Here is a 21507-nt window from a genome sequence, read left to right as displayed (position 1 = left end):
TCTATGATGGAACCCAGGTAGGTAATTTCATCTTTTCTTGTGATAACATTGTCACCCACTTTAACTGTGAAGCCTTCGGCCTTGATGAGGTTTCTATTTGAAAAGAGAATGGATTCAGGTTTACCCAGTTTTACCCAGGTGTAATGATAGTTTGTTATCAGCGAGCCAGGTGTAGATTCTACCAAGTTCAGACTAGACTATAGAAGTGTAAAACTCTCTCTCTCTCTCTCTCTCTCTCTCTCTCTCTCTCTCTCTCTCTCTCTCTCTCTCTCTCTCTCTCTATTCAGCAAGACTTTACTGTGAGGGAAACATTGGCAAGTGTGAAATAAAAACATTTGTAAATGTAATCTATATAGGTAAAAGAAATGTGTATAAAGACCTGCAGTGTAACATTGCAACTTTAAGTAGTACAAAACTTGAACAGTAAACACAAATTTAAAAGTTTAGATTTTTCTATTGGGGAAAAATTACTAAAGATAGATAGATAGATAGATAGATAGATAGATAGATAGATAGATAGATAGATAGATAGATAGATAGATAGATAGATAGATAGATAGATAGATAGATAGATAGATAAAATATATAGGTAAACACTTCAGCAGACAGTAGGCAATAGTGCAGAAAAGAGCAAGCAATATACACATAAGCTAAATAGATACAGCCATACAGTATGTATATGTACATTAGTCAAAGTAACAGTGTGAGCACAAGGGGATATTTACAGATAGAATGTTTTTGTTTTGTTGCTTTTCGGGTTGCTATTGAAAATAAAGTGAGGGCAGAAAAGTGAGGACACAAATTGTGATTGGCCAGAGTGAGATGATATATGAGGATGGATGATGATAAGAGTGCCCCTCACTTCACACAGGTGTGATTTTTTATTAGTGTGGTTGCAGTAGGCAAACAGAGGCAGACTATTGCCTGATCAAGTTTATTTATTCTGTATACACTTTATCTAAACCTGTGACATGTGGGTAATACATCATCATCATCCTATAGCGAGCAGCTTGAGGGAAAAGTATTTCCCATAATTGTGAATATTCTAGTTTTCATTGTATTGTATTATCCTAAGCTTTGTGACACCTCAGACGTTGTCCGTTGGTTACAAACAATCGATTACAGGGGTGGTGCATGTTCTTCAGAATCCCTCTTGCCCTCCTTGCTCAAGCACCTGCTATTGGAAGTAGTGTCCTGCAGACTCAGAGATGGTAGGGTGCGGCCCGTGGCGTGTTTGGCTGACCGCACATCCTTCCTTAGGGCTCATTTGGGGTGCTTGTCGTAAACTTGCTACAGGTAGTTAGAAAGTGCAGCTTAGTCTCTCTGTTCTTTCATCAGTCGCTTCGTGCCTCATGCATTATTGTCTTGTCTAGGTCTTGTATATTGTTTGTTTCCTGGTTTAGTTCTATGCTCCTGTCTTTCCCCCGGCTGTATCTTCTGATTTGTAATTACCCCTCCTCCATATATCAGCCTTGTTCGTCGGTCAGTAGGCAGAAGAGGCAGAAGACTGGTGTAAATTATGCCATCAGTGACTCTGATGACATCACTGAAACTCACCTGACCATATGTCATGTCATCACAGGTGAGGTGTCAGTCTAGCCCCGCCCAGAAAAACTGCTTTATATGATACACTAACAATTATCTTTTCAACAAAAAAGTGGCTGATCATAACAACAAAAAAGTAAGAATGTGATGCAGGTTGGTAAGGTTTGCTCAAACGGTGTACATGTTCTTGGTGTTGGATCCATTCTTGCTGGAGGTGTCGTCATGTGACTGGTAGCCAAGCAAGGCTTTGCCAGAGAGGCTCAGACGCTCTTTGTAATGTTGCCCTATTGTCATGATGGCTTCCCTGTTTTGGCAGTTGCTGGTCCAGATGGCGATTTTATCAGCTTTGTGTCGAACGTTAACCACAGCTCCGCACACGTCATCGCTCGCCTCGTCAAACGACTCTCCGACCAAACACAGCAGTGTCTCCATCCAGTAGCGGTCGAGGTCGTTTATTCTCTGCTGTTTGCCGAGGGTCATCAGCCATCGACCTCCCAGCTTGTTCCTGTCGTCCTCCCACATGGGTTTGATCCCGTCCTTAAATAAGCAATAGTCGCAGCCAAATCCCAGTTTGCTGGGGCCCTGAATGTGGTTGTACAATGCCCAGAAGTCCTCAACTGTGTCAAACTCGGAGATGAGACGCAGGTTCTCTGTCCAGCCTTTAGCCTTGTCATTCTTGAAGTACCACAGGGCCCATTTGTTTTGCAAAGGGTGTTTGACATACTGCTCGGAGCCTTGGGCCACCACCACACAGGTTTCCACTTGGGGTTCCTCAATGTTGGCTGCTTTAGTCTCCAATGTCGCCATCTTGACAGCCAAAAAGTCTTTGTGATCTCACTGACTTATAGGAATTTGGGAAAACCGTTTCTCAGTATCAATAAATTGAAGGATGTAAGACTTGGAACCTTTTGCTGTAGTTACCTCACGTGTTAATACATGTGTCTGGGGATGAGAATCGACGCCACGTGCATATCTCTATCCCGGAATCTCTGACATCATTGATATGACAGCATTAAATCCAAATATGGAGCAAATTATTCCATATTTGGGCAAGACTATAATGCCCATGACTTCGGATGACATCACATCTCTCTGTATTACATGCCTCTATGTATTACTTATATACGGTAGCTCATTGTGTTTATTGTGTATACCTTTTTTGAGGGGCGTGTTAGCCCCTCCTAGATTTAAGTCCTAACACAAACATTAATATTCCCATTGACAATGAATGGAGAATTTACATCACGTGTCCGAACAGATCGGTATTGTCTAACACAAACAATGAAATGCCATTGACAATTAATGGAGAATTTACGTCATATATGTTAACAAGCAAATTGGTATTTTGTTAAATTTCCATTGACATTTTGGATCAATTGGAGAGGCTTAAATGCCGGTAGACCAGTAATGGTGAGTTCACACGGGCAGACGAAACGATGCAAAGATGTACTGTGAGTTGATTTGGAGCAGCTACATGCATCATTCCGTCTTTGCCACGTCATGTCGCTGGCTTCCATTGACAATGAATGGTAGACTTAGACTGCATCGTTTAATCTGTGAACGCAACATAAGGAGGGAGTTACAATAGTCAAGTTTTGACATGGGCTGACTCCTGGATGAGGAAGGGTCTAATTTGTCGAATGTTATAGAATGTAAACCTAAACCTACAGGATCGATTCTGTTATATACAGAGCAACAAACTTTAATTCAATTACATTTTGAAATGAAATACTACTGTCAACTTTCAAAAGTAGCCTATAAAGCTAACTATAAATCAAGAAATATAGTAGGCTACAGCTACAGGTACGACGGCTCGCGGCTCGCCCCAAGCCGTGGATATACACGGCTTGAGATATACACAGCGTGGATATCTCGCCCCAAAGCACGGATATCTCGCCCCATGTTTATTTCATGTTTATTTTACCTTATTTCTCATATTAGAACATTTAGAATAAATGTTGTTTGTCAAAGGAGAACATTTAGAACCAGTTTTATATGGATGTATAACTAACATTTCTGTTGAACTCTGTAATTTCACAGAGTTCAACAGAAATGTTTAAAAGTATTTTCTTGTGATTTTACATTGAAAGAAAAAGGATGGTTGTGATATGTGCTATGATTTATAACAGCCACTAGATGGCAATGATGATGACTGCACCCTGACCCACGTGCCCTCCCAATAAGTGCTAAAACTTCCGGGTGGACTGTGCATTTTGTAAACATGGTTGTTGGTTGGCAATGGCTGGTGCAACCTAGTGCAACAAACTGAACTACTGGAATCGACTGGGATACTTAGATAATACTACCTTATGTCTATGGATGCAACAAGTAACAGCAGCACACCAGAAGTGAAGAAGAAACGAACGTCTCTGCTGCCAGAATGAAGAGAGGTTTAAGGACCATTCGTGCACTGAAGTCTCTAGGGTGGGTGATGTTTGTCAGTGCTGTTTCAGTCATTGTTGTTACAGGGGTAGCCCTAACCCTCCAAGCAGGACCCAATGCTACTGAAGTTTCTGACTTTTTGACGACACAGAGCATGGGGTCCTGTTCCAGCAGTACCATGCTACCTGGTACGCAGACATAAAACATAAACAACGTGTTTATGGCCTGTCTGCTCTCTTTGACGAATTTTTTTCGTGTGAGGGTTTCTGAATATGTGAAGTATAAGTACCCATACATACCGCTGCGAATATCTCCTGTGGCGCGGAAGCCGTTAAGTATTTTTAATCTATGTTTGACCGATTTGGAAGCTTGGATTATTCTCTTCCTTCCTTGTTTATTGACACCTCATTGTACCGCCTATCTGGCTAGCTAGTGGCGCTATAGCTATGACAGAGCAGATCAGAGGCAGGGACGTAGCCGCACAAGCCAACCGCACACCGGGAGGCGGTACAATAAACGGTAAACAAACAAGAAGAATAAAAGCGACCAAATAGGTCAAACATAGATTAAAAAATACTTAACGGCTTCCGCGCCACAGGAGATATTCGCAGCGGGATGTATAGGTACTTAAAGTTCACGAATTCAGAATAACTCAAACAAAAAAAGGCCGTCAAACGCCGCAGATACTATCTTAGAGAGAATATTTATTGTCCGCGTTCCAGAATTCCCATACGAAAATATAGTTATGAGCAGGGACCCTACATAAAACTCATCCAAATTTCAGAAAAGCTTTATGGAGGGTCCCGAAAGGGGCTAGGGTAGCCCTACAAGCAGAACCCAATGCTACTGAAGTTTCTGACATTTTTGAGACCCAGAGCATGGGGTCCTAATCCACCTCACCCTGCCACGGGTACGCAGTACGCACACATAAATAAACGTAAATACCTTCGGATACGTCCTTCTGCGCTCTTTGACGGATTTTCTTTTTCGTTTGAGGGCTTCTGAATGTGTGAACTTTAAGTACCTATAAATACCGCTTTGTTTGACCGATTTGGTTGCTTTGATTCTTCTTTTCCTTCCTTGTTTATTGACACCTCATTGTACCGCCTATCTGGCTAGCTAGTGGCGCTATAGCTATGACAGAGCAGATCAGAGGCAGGAACGTAGCCGGGTACAATAAACGGTAAATAAACAAGAAGAATCCAAGCTTCCAAATTGGTCAAACAAAGAAAAAAATACTTAACGGCTTCCGCGACACAAGAGAATTCGCAGCGGTATGTATAGGTACTTATAGTTCACAAATTCAGAATAACTCAAACTAAAAGAAGCCGTCAAACGGCGCAGACATGACGTTAACGACGATATTTATGTCCGCGTTCTATCATTTCAATACGAAAATATAGATACGCACAGGGACCCTACGCAAAGTGACATCCAAATTTCAGAAAAGCTTTGAGAGGGGCTATCACAGGGGTAGCTCAAAATGCCTTCAACAGCAACAAATGGCATTTCTATGGACCAGAGCTATAGCAGAAGAGTCTGTTTTGGTTGTGGTATTAAATCTCTAACCAATATTTGGTCCTCTTTTATAAATCCTTAAAATGTTGGATCAGAGTAGCCAAACATTTAGACTCTCGTAGAGTTTTTCGTTAGAATCGAAAAAAACTAAACGAGAGTCTAAATGTTGGGCTAGGATGAGAGCTGGATCTGATCTGATTTAATCTTCCATAAACATTAGTACATGACTGGTCTGGTCTCACCGTCTCAGAATTTAGAAATGTCATAAAAGCAAACTGTTAAAGCCTCAATCTATGATTTCTTCAACTGGTTGGCTGTAGAGTAGACACAACAGCAGCAACATAGGTTTAGAATTAGCCCTTGGCTTAGATCAAGACTCGTAGATTTTTTATCGATATTGACATTTGTACATAAACACAATAAAATAATATGATCTAACTTCTAAGGCTAATTTAGAATGATAAGCTATGTTTTTTGTGGGGTGTTTTTTTATTATAAACTGAACACTTATTTTTGTCTTGCTTTTGTATACAGTATAATAATGTATTATTGTTTTCTTCAGGTACCAGAATAGTGCTTGTGTCAGAGAATGCAACTGTGATGAGCTGCCCTGTCCACTGCTCACCTGGTTGGTGACAGAGCTGTGGGCTGCCTGTCCTGAACTACAAGGTGAGACAAGCGGTGACATTTCATTCATTATTTATATACATGTACAACATAGGCTACATTATTCTACATGGTCCCTGCATAGCTTAAGTTAAAAGCCTTTCATCTCCACTACACTACCAGCAACCTATAAACTCACTCACTCACTCACTCACTCACTCACTCACTCACTCACTCAAATTATTTAATAGGTGTCAAAACACAAAATATTTGCATTATGTAGAGAGAATATGGGTAAATTATATATAATTTGTAAATGTATAATTTGTGTTTTTGTGTTTTGTAAATGTAATCCCGTAAATACAAGTATCAAAATATTACATAGACTACATAACTACTGTAAAAAGTTATACTAGGTCATCTAACTGTCGCAAATGTGTCGTTTTTTCACCTTGGGTAAATGTTTGCTATTGTACATAATTTGCTGTGACTCTCCTGGGGTGTGTCTTTAGGCAGGAGAGGTGACGTTGTGCTGATGGGAGAGCTGAGGGATTCGTTAGAGAAGCTGTTCTGTCCTGTCACTCTGCTGAGCGCAGACGTCCCGGGGCCTGTCCTTTTCAACCAAGTATCTGGTGAGTAAGCAGTACTGGCAGTAAAACGTTGTCCCATAGTACAACATTGTTCAATGCTATTACTGTTTATTTGATTTTATTATTTTTATGTAGTTTTATGGGGGGAAAAAAACTATTCTGGCACAGTTTAGGCCATGTTTTGAGAACAGTTTAACAGGGGTTTAGTACAACATTTTAAAAGATTGGCCTTGGCAAAACAAAATTAAAAAAATACCGGTTTAGGACCGGAACGGTATTAAAAACCTGATCGATACCATCCCTACTACTGCAAGACATTCTTTTTTCTTTTTTGAATTTAAAAAATGATGTAGTATAAATAAATAGTACAAAAAAGGTCATGGGACGTACGGTACCAATAACAGAAACATGTTTACAGGATTAACGGTTGGCCTCTCTATCGTCTGTCGTTCAGGAAATGGATCCAATTCATACTTAAAAATATTTAAAAAATATATGAATTCTGGAGATACACGGTATCTATATTGCTTTGATAACACAATATAAATGAAATATAGCATAGTTTCCTGAAATAATTGCATTATTATATATATTTATTTTAGAGTTCCTTGTATCTGAGTTGCAAGCAGCACACATACTCAGATATAAGGCGCTAAACCCCGAGGATCAGACCGTTAAAGGAGAGGCTAAAAAAGATCAAAGGGTGCAGGAGCCTTATGATGACCGCACTGAGGAAGAGGATGGTGATGATGAAGACACATCTTCTACAAGGAAGGAGCAGACTCAGGCAGAAGTAACAATGTTGATTGAAGACCTGCACCTGGACACTGCTTCTCAGTTCACAGATATCATCCATGAGGTGAGGTTTAATTTAGTTCGGTCACAGTGTTCAACCCTTATTCATCCAAAACACTGCGACCGGAATCGGATGTTGACTGAATGCTGTGTGTTGTCGCATTAGGTGTTGATCTCTCACTAGCTGATGAGAAGTACAGGCTGGCGCCATTACAGCGACCGCTATGCTCTGTTCAATAAGCGTGGTTTTGACAAGAAATGGGACGGGGAATTGGAGATATAAGCGATGGTTAGCTACAAATGCTAAAGAAATCTTTCTTTTTACGCTGGATTAACGCCAATTAATCAAATCTCGTTCCTTTGGGCATGGCTACCTGTGCAAAGGTAAATTTATCTCGTTCTCGGTGCCCCCTGCACATTACATAGGCGTAGGGGGATTGTATCCCCTCCACATAATATAAAGAACAGTAACTAATATAACTTATAAGAGAGTGGTAATTCATATAAATAATACATTTATGTACTATAAAGTTGCAAAATTATAGCATGAAATTGAGAAACTAATGTAGCCACATTGGAAAACAGGTGGAATCCAAGCTGAGTCTTTTACCGTGTGGGGATATGGCAGAGCCCCTTCTGCAAAGCAATCTCAACTCAACGCAGTGGGTATGTATGTTGTTGTCAGGAAACACAGCGTTTGGTTCATCATGTGCATTTCTAAATCGATTTCTTATCCCTTTCTTTAGAGGCAGATTAAGAAATTAAACCAAGCTCTGTTAGAGGATTATCAGTGTCGGCGGCAGATGATGATCAAACGTTTTGAAGTTACACTGCATTCCTTTGCATGGGGAGAGAATCAGAAGGTAGGCATCTCACTCTGTTTCGAATTAAGACTGAACAGCTAACCTTAAAGAGATGATTTGTTTCAGGCGCTCTGGTGGCGCAATGATGAAGTGCCTGCCCGCCACCATGGAGGTCTATAAGAAAAACACAATCAGAATCGCCCTGTGTTCGGGAAGCCGGGCAGGGGAGAGTGATAATTGTCACTGCATGTAATCCTATGGGCTGGGGCGGCACCTGTCAACAGGGAGTGTCCGGTGGGAGGAGTAGGACAAAGGATAAAGACTCTATTGCCCATTTTCCACCCAAATAATTATTGGAACCACATGGTGCTTTCCAGTTTCGAGCGAACCGTCCACGAACCGATGTTTTCAACAGATTTAACTGGAGATATTGTGCTCCGGTTCAGTTGTCAGTGCTCCTGTTGTCCGGTAATAAATCTATCTGGACAAGTGCATTAAACCTTTCTTCGTCCGTTGGACAAGTGACTCTTGGTTTCACTTTCCTAGCAGCCAACAATATTGTCTGGCATTATTGTCTACTAATAATCACCTCCCCATATATTGTTAATAGCTCTAGAACAGTGGGTTTCAACCCTATTCATATCGGGGCCCATTATTTATTCAGCATTTGAGCCACGGACCACCATTTGATGACATTTAGACCCTAAGAGCCAAGACTTTGTTGTTGTTGGATACATTTTGGTCCACAATTCGATGCTGTATTGATGTGGTACCATTAGGAGAGACAACAGGCCACAAATGTTCACAAAAATAACAATTCTTCAATATACACTCTCTATAGTTGTTTAATTTCAAGGACCCCCAGTTTGACATGCATTAGGCTACGGACCCCCATTTTTTTTGATCAAAGTTTTTTTATTAATGTTCACACGAAAATATTATACAACATTTTTCGAACTTTTTTTCCCCCTTTTTTCCCTCCCCTCCCCCCAGAGTTCCCCCTCTGAAAGAGCCACAACCCCGGTATCTTGTACCATATGAAATAAAAGGCACATACAAATATACATAGACATACTAGAAGACTAATAGAAGTATGCAAACAAATAATAATAATAATAACAAGTAAGACGCGCAAACGCGGGAAGCGAACGCAGCTCGTAAATTGCAATAACAACAATTAGAATAAATTACGTACTTTTTTTTTCTTTTTAGTTAGTAATTTTTTTAAGTTTTCTACTGTGTGTGTGTGTGTGTGGTTGTTTGTGTGTGTGTGTGTGTGTGTGTGCTACAGCTGCGCCCTCTGGTGGCGGGCGGGTGGTGTCACAGCGGGACAGACAGACAGACACACAGACAGACACGATCTGCAGGGTCTCATAGTTAGTGCTCAGTGCGTTCGCAATCACTGCGTTCGCAATAAATTATATGTATAAAAAATAAATTAAAAAAAAGACAATAATAATAATTACGGACCCCCATTTAATGGAATTTCTATCTCTGGGACCCCAATTTATATTGTAAAATCAATGTTAATGTAACTCTGAGAGTGTACAAATAGTTACAGACCCAGGGTCCATAATTGGTTCCTAACTATCATTTAGCTGGGGACCCCCTGGAACTCCCTCAAGGTCTTTGGGAACCACTGGTGTAGACTTTGTGTAAAATAAGTAATTCAGATGGTTAACAATAATTTAAATCTTAAGAGCGTAAAATAAAACCAAATGGACCTGTACAGGTCCATTTGGTTTCATTTTACACTCAAGAGTTAAAGATAAGCGTCCATTTGGTTACCAACTCGCCATCATTTAGCTGGGGACCACCTGGTGTGTGTGTGTGTGTGTGTGTGTGTGTGTGTGTGTGTGTGTGTGTGTGTGTGTGTGTGTGTGTGTGTGTGTGTGTGTGTGTGTGTGTGTGTGTGTGTGTGTGTGTGTGTGTGTGTGTGTGTGTGTGTGTGTGTGTGTGTGTGTGTGTGTGTGTGTGTGTCATTTTGCTGGTATACATGGAATCCCCAAAAGATAGCCAAGTTGTAATGTAAATGGCATATTTGGTGGTATGTTTAGCACACATTGTCATTCATCCATAGGAACGCAGTGACGCACTTGCATCAGTGCCTCCCATCACATCCCTGTGTCTCTCCTCACGAGTCTCCCTGCCTCTCCTCCTGGCAGCCAGAGAGGACCAGTCTTGTATTCTGCCAGTGAAGGCTGGACCAAGCACTGCAGTCCACAAGGTATAGTCCTTAAAACACACATGCACACAAAAAAAAATGTTTTTCAAAAGTCGGCCTCCTGATGGCGCAGGCCGTTCTGGACACTTTGGGGCAGAGGTTCATCGTTGGCATCCAAGGAGTGTGTGTGCAAAATTCGACCGGGTTAACGGTGCCGGAGATTAGTACACAGACGGATGGAGTGCAAAACATACCTTACTCTCTCCCCATGCCTTTGGCCTGGTGGAGACAAAAATGCATGAGCACAAAAAACACGGAGTGACCGTCTCAGTCCAAAACTAGCCAGGTGAGCCGCCCCCCTTCCTACGCATTTTTATATTTTGTTGGCTCCATGGATTCAGTCTGTGACAAATTGAGAGCTTGTAGATTGTCTAGTAACTAAAATAAATGAATAAATTAACTAGTATAATAAATTAACTCTAGTTAATTTATTCATATATTTTTATGATTAGAGCAATTTAAGTGCTCAAACTAGCACTATACAAGCATTGTCCATAAACCCCCAATGGCCTTGGATATTTCATGAAAGCAAACGTTAACACGTCATTCTGTGATTTCTTCACCTGTTGGCAGTATGTAGAACGGTTACTAAAACATCATAAATATTACTATTGTTTAGAAAACAGCTCTAGTGTGGGGGAATTCCTCCCCACGTTTCACAAATTTCATAATAAGTAGGCTTGGCCATACACATTTTTCGTCGTGGGGTTTTATTTTGGAACCCTGTGTGCAGGTGTTGATGGGCAGTGTCCCAGACAGGGGGGGACGTCCTGGGGAGATGGAGCCACCCATGCCAGTCTGGGAAGGTCGCAGAAAAGGAACACAATCAGCAAGAGGAGGCGGACGGAATCAGCAACAACAAAGAAAGAAAGAGAGAACGAGGAAAGGCAGAAGAGAGTCTAAATCTCCAGAGTGATTACACAAAAATGTAGAATTCTAATTGGGGTGTATAGTCTTTAGTTAATATACAATATGTTATACATGCCAATTTGTTTTGTTTTTTATTGAATTCAATTAACATTTCAAAATAAATTGTTCTATTCTAAAAATCTATTTTAGACTGGCCAAAACTATATCAGAATACTGAGTGTTGTTATTTTTGTGGAATTTATGGGAAAATGTAATTATGAAAGCTTTACGAATATTATTACATTTAGAAAATGTTGACTATCAGGTTGAAAGTGGTATATAATTAATTTTCTTTTTCGGGTATATAATTTGCCTCTGTATTTGGGAAATGAGTAGGCACTAAGTAATGATATAGTACATTAAAAAAAAATTACATTACTGTTTGTATTATTATATAAATTATTTTGTTGTGATGAATTACCCCACACCAATCACAACATACATGTTAGTTCATTTCAGTGCCCCATATGTTTGTGCCCTGTGCACCCGTCCGTCCGTCCATCCGTCCGTGTGTAGCTTGTGGAGATATTTTACTATTAAAACACATTTTCTGCCAGAACTATGAAACTATAGGACAATATCGGACTCCCAAGTTGCAGGAATTCATTATTAGGTTACTTTAAAGGCTACTTTAAACGCCGCCCAGGTCAGTCTGCTACCCTGGCTGGATAAGAGCTATCAATGGCTGTGTATTTGGAATTCTTGAAATATAAATGTAATATCACAGCCATTCCAGGGCTGTGAAATCATTAGAAATCTGGCGAAGGAACGAATCTTCTGGGGGTTTAGGACTACAAACGGGAGGACTACAAACTGCCGTACCGGAAGTTGTCCATGAAACTAATGACGCAACGCGCAGAATGTTCCGGATTAAGCGAAGGTCGTAACCAAACGCAGGTTGGTGTGAGGAGTAGGACTGTCAGAAGACAGTAAATATTGATCATTTCTCTATAACTTTACATTAATAAACTATCTAAAAGATGCCCAGAGGAAGCAGAAGCCGCTCTTCCAGAATGCCCCCTCCGGCAGCTATGAGGTAACATTGCTAATACTGTCCTCTTACTTTACTTACTGAATATAATGTGTGTGGCTAGCATTGGCGCTATAGCTAACTAGCACGTACGTTACTTTATGAACTCAATTAAATTATGTAACGTCATGGGTTGCCTTTTTAGAAGATATATAGTAACAACACGAAGGACTATAAACGTATCAGTGTGCCTCCCTGAAATGTAGTTGAATAATCATTGAAGTTAGTGAATGTTACTTATTGCAACCATAGAGTATAAAGAAGGAGGTTGCAACACATTAGAGCTATGGATCAGAGCTATCTGCTGATGAAACAACAGATCACGATCTGACATGAGTCCATCAGTCCAAGTGAGATAATTAATACAAGCTGTTATGAAATCTGCCTGAATAGAAAGTAACTGTATAGCATTCAAAGATAACCTACACCAAGTAACTATACAAATCTAGCCATGGTTCACATGACGGTCATTTTTCAGGGCTACTACAAATCCTAGGTGGACCAACTAGCTCTGGTCTAAGCTCCTTCTAATGAAGGCATTATAGGCCAGGCAATCTAGCCCATTTTAGACCCAAAAGTCAGACTAATTAAAAGAGAATTTTTTTCAACAGATATAATTTCTATGAGGTGTCTAGAATAACATACTAAAAGTCCTAAGAAATCCTAGATGCGGAAATATGTTTAATTCTCATCAATTCAAGATGTGTGCTAATACCTCGAGAAAACTAAACACCCTAATAGGCTTTTTTTTTTCTTTTGTCCTATCACAATGAAACTTTCCACAATGAATCTTAACATGAAAACTAAACTTTTTTGTATTACAAGTTTCTCTGAAACTTAATTTGAATATGCAAATTAGCTTAATATATATTGAATATGCCCACATTTGCATATCACGAAAATTACTTTTCCCCAAAATGTATAATATTTACATTGTTGTTTGTTAATGATATCAAACACACTGATCAGTATTTCATGAACCATTTCATCTAAATATTGTGACTTCATAGAATAACATCAAAAACACCATTCATATGTATGACAAATGCATAAATCCGTCAAATCTTCCTTCCACCATCCTACTGCTAATGGTTGATGGCAATGCTGCTTTTGGACTGGCCTCTAACCTGAAACCTGCCGGGCTTGGTTGTACCTACCGGGGGCATAACCCCCACCGGTATAGTCCTCAGGGTCACAGAGGCACACAGGCCTCACCACCACGACAAGGTAGCAACAACAGGGGAGGTTCCCCTGCTAACGTGGCCCAGGAAAGAGAAGTCTGGAACTCTCTGCAACCCGACTTCGGATGAGCGGATGAAGATGAATGGATGGATGAATTTGCAAAACATTAAAGGGATTGTGTCATTGTGACATTAAAAATAAATGAATTAATGTCACATGTGAAACCTTTAAGGAGTAGGAAACACACAACATAATTGTAGCGACAGAGCTGTGTGATGGAGTCTACCTGGAGGTGACAGAGCTGTGTGATGGAGTCTACCTGGAGGTGGGAGAGCTGTGTGATGGAGTCTACCTGGAGGTGACAGAGCTGTGTGATGGAGTCTACCTGGAGGAGACAGAGCTGTGTGATGGAGTCTACCTGGAGGAGACAGAGCTGTGTGATGGAGTCTACCTGGAGGTGACAGAGCTGTGTGATGGAGTCTACCTGGAGGAGACAGAGCTGTGTGGTGGAGTCTACCTGGAGGTGGGAGAGCTGTGTGATGGAGTCTACCTGGAGGAGACAGAGCTGTGTGATGGAGTCTACCTGGAGGTGACAGAGCTGTGTGATGGAGTCTACCTGGAGGTGACAGAGCTGTGTGATGGAGTCTACCTGGAGGTGACAGAGCTGTGTGATGGAGTCTACCTGGAGGAGACAGAGCTGTGTGATGGAGTCTACCTGGAGGTGGGAGATGTGTGATGGAGTCTACCTGGAGGAGACAGCTGTGTGATGGAGTCTACCTGGAGGTGGGAGATGTGTGATGGAGTCTACCTGGAGGAGACAGAGCTGTGTGATGGAGTCTACCTGGAGGAGACAGAGCTGTGTGATGGAGTCTACCTGGAGGTGGGAGATGTGTGATGGAGTCTACCTGGAGGAGACAGAGCTGTGTGATGGAGTCTACCTGGAGGTGGGAGATGTGTGATGGAGTCTACCTGGAGGAGACAGAGCTGTGTGATGGAGTCTACCTGGAGGAGACAGAGCTGTGTGATGGAGTCTACCTGGAGGGGACAGAGCTGTGTGATGGAGTCTACCTGGAGGTGGGAGAGCTGTGTGATGGGGTCTACCTGGAGGAGACAGAGCTGTGTGATGGAGTCTACCTGGAGGAGACAGAGCTGTGTGATGGAGTCTACCTGGAGGTGACAGAGCTGTGTGATGGAGTCTACCTGGAGGTGACAGAGCTGTGTGATGGAGTCTACCTGGAGGTGACAGAGCTGTGTGATGGAGTCTACCTGGAGGTGGGAGATGTGTGATGGAGTCTACCTGGAGGAGACAGCTGTGTGATGGAGTCTACCTGGAGGTGGGAGATGTGTGATGGAGTCTACCTGGAGGAGACAGAGCTGTGTGATGGAGTCTACCTGGAGGAGACAGAGCTGTGTGATGGAGTCTACCTGGAGGTGGGAGATGTGTGATGGAGTCTACCTGGAGGAGACAGAGCTGTGTGATGGAGTCTACCTGGAGGAGACAGAGCTGTGTGATGGAGTCTACCTGGAGGGGACAGAGCTGTGTGATGGAGTCTACCTGGAGGTGGGAGAGCTGTGTGATGGGGTCTACCTGGAGGAGACAGAGCTGTGTGATGGAGTCTACCTGGAGGAGACAGAGCTGTGTGATGGAGTCTACCTGGAGGTGACAGAGCTGTGTGATGGAGTCTACCTGGAGGTGACAGAGCTGTGTGATGGAGTCAACCTGGAGGGGACAGAGCTGTGTGATGGAGTCTACCTGGAGGTGGGAGAGCTGTGTGATGGGGTCTACCTGGAGGAGACAGAGCTGTGTGATGGAGTCTACCTGGAGGAGACAGAGCTGTGTGATGGAGTCTACCTGGAGGTGACAGAGCTGTGTGATGGAGTCTACCTGGAGGTGACAGAGCTGTGTGATGGAGTCTACCTGGAGGTGACAGAGCTGTGTGATGGAGTCTACCTGGAGGTGGGAGATGTGTGATGGAGTCTACCTGGAGGAGACAGCTGTGTGATGGAGTCTACCTGGAGGTGGGAGATGTGTGATGGAGTCTACCTGGAGGAGACAGAGCTGTGTGATGGAGTCTACCTGGAGGAGACAGAGCTGTGTGATGGAGTCTACCTGGAGGTGGGAGATGTGTGATGGAGTCTACCTGGAGGAGACAGAGCTGTGTGATGGAGTCTACCTGGAGGAGACAGAGCTGTGTGATGGAGTCTACCTGGAGGGGACAGAGCTGTGTGATGGAGTCTACCTGGAGGAGACAGAGCTGTGTGATGGGGTCTACCTGGAGGAGACAGAGCTGTGTGGTGGAGTCTACCTGGAGGAGACAGAGCTGTGTGATGGAGTCTACCTGGAGGTGACAGAGCGGTGTGATGGAGTCTACCTGGAGGTGACAGAGCTGTGTGATGGAGTCTACCTGGAGGTGACAGAGCTGTGTGATGGAGTCTACCTGGAGGAGACAGAGCTGTGTGATGGAGTCTACCTGGAGGTGACAGAGCTGTGTGATGGAGTCTACCTGGAGGTGGGAGATGTGTGATGGAGTCTACCTGGAGGAGACAGAGCTGTGTGATGGAGTCTACCTGGAGGTGGGAGATGTGTGATGGAGTCTACCTGGAGGTGGGAGATGGCCTGCAACAGCTTCAGGCGTGTCTGCAGAGTACAGGAACAAGAAGACTGGGATGGACTGAGACACTGCTGGTGGGGGTTATGCCCCCGGTAGGTACAACCAAGCCCGGCAGGTTTCAGGTTAGAGGCCAGTCCAAAAGCAGCATTGCCATCAACCATTAGCAGTAGGATGGTTGGAGGAAGATTTGACGGATTTATGCATTTGTCATACATATGAATGGTGTTTTTTTTATTCTATGAAGTCACAATATTTCGATGAAATGGTTCATGAAAGTCTGATCAGTGTGTTTGATATCATTAACAAACAACAATGTAAATATTATACATTTTGGGGAAAAGTAATTTTCGTGATATGCAAATGTGGGCATATTCAATATATATTAAGCTAATTTGCATATTCAAATTAAGTTTCAGAGAAACTTGTAATACAAAAAAGTTTAGTTTTCATGTTAAGATTCATTGTGGAAAGTTTCACTGTTATAGGACAAAAGAAAAAAAAATGACCATTAGGATGTTTAGTTTTCTCGAGGTATTAGCACACATCTTGAATTGATGAGAATTAAACATATTTCCGCATCTAGGATTTCTTAGGACTTTTAGTATGTTATTCTAGACACCTCATAGAAATGATATTTGTTGAAAAAAATTCTCTTTTAATTAGTCTGTCTGGAAATGCTATTTTGCCTGGACTATTAGAGCTGTTTACTTATTTGTCTCAAAGGTCAAAGCAGGCTTCTTGATTTGGGGGGTAAACAATCACCACGAATATAATGTTATTCCACTATCACTCATATTAGTCATTACCGACAACCCAGGTGTTTTAGACTGATTGTTAGCCAGGGACCACCATCCTTAGAAGACAGGAGGGACGGGTATGAGTTGCACATGAGTATCTGGAGAACTCGCAGCGATTTTGTGCATTTTAGTTTTAATTCATGTAATAGGATTTTGAAGATGAGAATACTATCCACCTGTTGGTTGTCTGTCAGATGAACTATTCTTACTTAAGACCCATGTTTGACCATGTTCACTGACCACACCTCCAATGTATTCTCTGCTCTGTCAGACTGTCACTGTGTATAAGAGAGAGAAATGTAAAGGGCTCAGGAGGCTTGCATACGTGCTCCTCCCTGGGCTCGGTACAGACCAGTCTTTGTAATAAAAGTGAAGTGAAGTCCACTCTCTACCTTGATTATTTTCTAGAGACTCTGATGTGAGTTCTAAATAATCCACTACATTCACCTTCATTTAAATTGCATTGAATGGAGAGAGAGAGGATAGTTGTTTAGAGTTAACACTACAGAAAGTAGGAATGCTAAAAGTTTAAACACCAAAGTACCGAAACAATGTAATTCATTAGTAAACAATTCCTGAAATGGTAGGCCTACTTATCATTGGCATTCACAAACTCACCCTTTTATCATCTAGCTGACCATTTAATTGCACAAACTAATTTGATCACTTTAGGAATGAACTATAACATCTGTGAGTTTGACATACTACACTGATGAAGACGGCATGTTAGCATAACGATGAAGACATTGATAAAGAAATGTCGCTGTGGCGACTTGGTAAACTGGTGGTTGGTGGTTGGAGGACAGTCATAAATCACGTTTTGTATCCACTCTATCCCTGTATTTACTCATCACGTAATATGCCACCACTGGAAAAAACACTCTTGAATGTAGTAGCACAATTTATAATTTTGGCCTTCAGCAGGCTACACTCTTAATTCAGAGAGATTAACACAATGCATAGAAATGGGGGTCATGCACGAGGTGAAATTAATGGATAATCAGTTAAATGTGTGATCTTATTCTGGTGAATCACAATTTGCATACTCACTTATGTAATATTTGTGTTTACACAAACACAGCCTTTCATTATCAATGGCATTCAATGTTTGTGTTAGGACAATGTTTGTGTTTACACACACCCTCAAAGCTGGATATAGGAGGGGCTAGAGCCCCTAATAATATATAATTAGAACTGTACTCTGTCGAGTGCCTACTTGCGCGTTGCACACAAGTGGGCCTTAATGGCCTACTAGTGTGCAAGCAGAGCGTGCAAGTACTGTCGACCGCTACAAACTTTCAGTTCAAGTTCAAGTACTGCTACTGTATTACAACTGCTGTTCTAAATCCTTAGACCCGTCAACAGTCAATAAGTGATCACCATTCTTACCCCGACATACACGCATGCATACATATACCTAGCCAATCACCAAACGTGCCTTAGTTACGTCATCAATTAAGGTGGCCCCTGATTGGCCAACGGACAACACCGACATACCCAACCGATTACAGTAGCATGCTCTGCTTGCGCAAGTAATAATAATCATCAGACTAATTCATTTGCTCAATTGTCTTGACAACTCATCCTAACTGGCTGGACATATATTATATATATATTTCATATAGTCTTTTTAATCGATTTCTTTATGTTCTTTGCTTTGTTGGGCAATATAGTTATCAAGGATTATTCACTTTGACTAGGTCCGTTTCTACAGTAGCACCAAAATGAGGAACAGTTTGACTTTGATTTCAATATTTCACACACTAGAAGTTAGAAGTGTGAGTATTCAGATCACAGGCTTCACACTCTACTGTTATCTCCTTACCTACAGTATAGTAGACAGTTGTAGAATTATTTTAGTTTTTTTATGTTACTCCATATTCACTATTCAGTAAGTTAATGAAACGTGCCATATATATAGAGAGAAAGGGCTAAACATTGTGAAGGTTCACAATGTAGGAAGACAGAAAAAGACAGAAAGCTAATGAAAAATTAGCAAAAACAGAGAAATTGAAAATTGGGTAGTACTAGTACCCACCCACATTTGTAAAATTCTATAAATCTAATCCAACAAAAATCCTTTTATGGGAGTCCCTGGCACTAAATATTTTCAAATGGGGGCCAGTGCCAGTGGTATGAATTCGGAGGTCCTTGCCATGAAAATGTTTGAGAACCATGGACATAGTTACACCCAGTGTATTGCGTGTAGTGTTGTGTAGCACATGCTTACAGATACAGTATATGTGGTATTAGATTAAATCAAATAAAAACTCTTCTATAACTTTTCTTCATTGTAGCCGGCCACCACCTCCACCCATGGCCAGGGCAGCACCCCCTCCATCTTATGCCCCTGCTCCAGCCCATGCCCCTCCATCAGCCATGGCTGCCCCGGCTGCAGCTCCCAGGCAGCCAGGTATGTTTGCCCAGATGGCGGCTACAGCCGGTGGCGTGGCAATAGGCTCTGCTGTGGGGCACACCATTGGCCATGCCATGACTGGGGGATTCGGCGGAGGAGGGGGGAATTCTGAGGCTGCCAAGCCTGACGTCACCTACCAGGTAAATTAAGGCACTTAGTTTGTTTTGGAATGGCTTCGTATACATGCAGACTCACTCCCAATTCTAAACCGTAATCTGAAGACTCACCTCTTGTGTGTGTGTGTGTCTGTGTCTGTCTGTCTAGTCACTCTAGTGTTATTTTTTTTACGGAAAAACACACAAGCTGTTTCTGCCCGACAGCAACATTATTTGTAGGTTGATGTGAATCATTCTAACATCCTGTGTTCTGTCTGTCAGGAGAACGCCCAGCCACAGTATCAGCAGCAACCCCAGTACCAGCCCCAGTACCAGCAGCAGTACCAGCAGCCCCAGTCCATGTACCAGCAGGAGCCAGCCCCCCAGCAGGGGGCGTGCTCCTACGAGCTGAAGCAGTTCATTGAGTGTGCCCAGACACAAAGTGACTACAAACTGTGTGAGGGCTTCAGTGAGGTGCTCAAACAGTGCAAGTTTTCAAATGGTAAGTCAGGGTGCCCTCTGGTGGTTCACTCAATAGAGTGCATAGTATACCCCTAATGCCATGACTCCCCCCACCCCCATAAAACATGATAATCAGGTATTTTGATTATACTTTGATTAAAAAAGCGTTATTTTCATTGTTGCTTTCATTACTTTTTGTGTGTGGTATAAAGTGGAATAACTCTTCTGTTAATTGTATTCTCCACAGGAATGTCATGACGTGGAGGCCAAGACATGGGCAATGCTGAACGCACACTGAATCTGCAACATAACAAAACATAAAGAATAATACAATTCCAATTCACAAAAAGTTCAATAAATTGCTTTATTGGAACAGTTAACGTTATAGTGTTAATCATCAACAACAACAGTACACACATTTCTTAGAATGCTGCAGAACCTGTAATAATAGTCTTATATATAATGTTTATAATCTTGAGGGCACTCAAAGGATGGTGATGATAATGTTTGTATATTTTAGTTTGTTTGTTTGGAATTACTTGCTTCAGTGTATTTGATCAGCTTGAGTATAGTTTAGCTTGATGCATGTTTATTTTTTATCAAATGATCCCCCAGTTTGAAATGCATTAGACCACAGACCACCATTTGTCTATCTCTGGGAGCGCAATCTATATTATAAAATATTAACTCTTGAGAGTGTACAAATGCATTGGTTCCATTTGTACACTTTTTACAGTCTCATAACTCCTCAAGGATCAATTTGTACACTCAGAGTTACAGTCCCATAACTCCTCAAGGATCCCAGTTTGAGAACCACTGATCTGCTGTATCCCTGCATGGTCGCAAAACCACAATTCACTTGTAACAAGTATATGGTTCAAATAAAGCACTTGGATTGTTCAAACAAACTCTGGGCTTCTTTCATGTCTGACACCAGCCATTGTCTGCAGAGGTGAAAATTACGTACGCTACATTATTTTTACCTCTTCTGTAAGTACAATTTTAAGGTAGTTTAGTTTAGTTTATTTGCACAATAAAAACAGTACAAAAAGGTAACATCAATAGAAGTGTGAAGTGTGTGCAGGTGAGAAAATAAACCCAGGGAGGGCTTATATGTGGTTCTCACCAAAGTTAATATACAATTTAACAAATAGTAAGACAAAGTAATCAAACATAGGTATGGAAAATAACAAAAACAACAAGAAATACATTATTTACACTACTACTATACTACTACTACAGGTACTATAGTTGGTCAGTCTTTTTATGGTCAGTCTTTTTATACTTAATACTTTTTTTTAGCCACTTTTGACTCTACTATAATTTTTTGAAATGTTATCTACAAGCTCAATACATCTGGACACATGGTGAGCTAGATCTGCTATTTCTTTAAAGGTTCGTCAAATGTTGGTATTGTACACTTATGGAGGGAATTCATTCATTCAATGAGTTCTGATGCCAATGCTTTTGCTATACTTTTGCTCGAGTGAAATTTTGATTAGATTACTTTTACTTGTAGCCTACCACACAATTATTTGTAT

General features: G+C 41.6%; 3 protein-coding genes across 4 annotated transcripts; 2 read left to right on the top strand and 1 right to left on the bottom strand.

Moving 5' to 3' along the window:
• Positions 1-1713: 1713 nt before the first annotated feature.
• On the bottom strand, positions 1714-2352 carry LOC310864527 (eukaryotic translation initiation factor 4E-like; the record flags this gene model as incomplete). The annotated part of the gene is made up of 1 exon (XM_083773215.1): positions 1714-2352. One exon carries the CDS (start codon positions 2350-2352, stop codon positions 1714-1716), a length of 639 nt encoding a protein of 212 aa, XP_083629341.1.
• Positions 2353-3762: 1410 nt separating this feature from the next.
• On the top strand, positions 3763-11663 carry LOC310864217 (uncharacterized protein). The gene is made up of 8 exons (XM_083772811.1): positions 3763-3969; positions 6008-6114; positions 6564-6683; positions 7244-7500; positions 8022-8102; positions 8183-8299; positions 10320-10466; positions 11197-11663. The coding sequence occupies exons 1-8, from the start codon at positions 3926-3928 to the stop codon at positions 11377-11379; spliced, it is 1056 nt and encodes a 351-aa protein (XP_083628937.1). The 5' UTR covers positions 3763-3925; the 3' UTR covers positions 11380-11663.
• Positions 11664-12240: 577 nt separating this feature from the next.
• On the top strand, positions 12241-20874 carry chchd2 (coiled-coil-helix-coiled-coil-helix domain containing 2). 2 transcript variants are annotated; one of them, XR_014569794.1, is made up of 5 exons: positions 12241-12408; positions 19291-19549; positions 19787-20006; positions 20214-20678; positions 20720-20874. XR_014569794.1 is itself a non-coding variant. In XM_083774048.1 (4 exons), exons 1-4 carry the CDS (start codon positions 12353-12355, stop codon positions 20222-20224), a joined length of 546 nt encoding a protein of 181 aa, XP_083630174.1. In that variant the 5' UTR covers positions 12241-12352; the 3' UTR covers positions 20225-20874. The 2 variants fall into 2 exon arrangements, 1 of the variants encoding a protein (XP_083630174.1); XM_083774048.1 differs by having other exon boundaries at positions 20214-20874.
• The last annotated feature ends 633 nt before the right edge of the window (positions 20875-21507 follow it).

The sequence above is a fragment of the Protomyctophum parallelum genome (genome assembly GCF_964188405.1).
Source record: "Protomyctophum parallelum genome assembly, chromosome: 9".
In the NCBI taxonomy this organism is placed as follows: Eukaryota; Metazoa; Chordata; class Actinopteri; order Myctophiformes; family Myctophidae; genus Protomyctophum; species Protomyctophum parallelum.
Note: the sequence above shows the minus strand (reverse complement) of the source record. Positions and strands in the feature narration are given on the sequence as shown.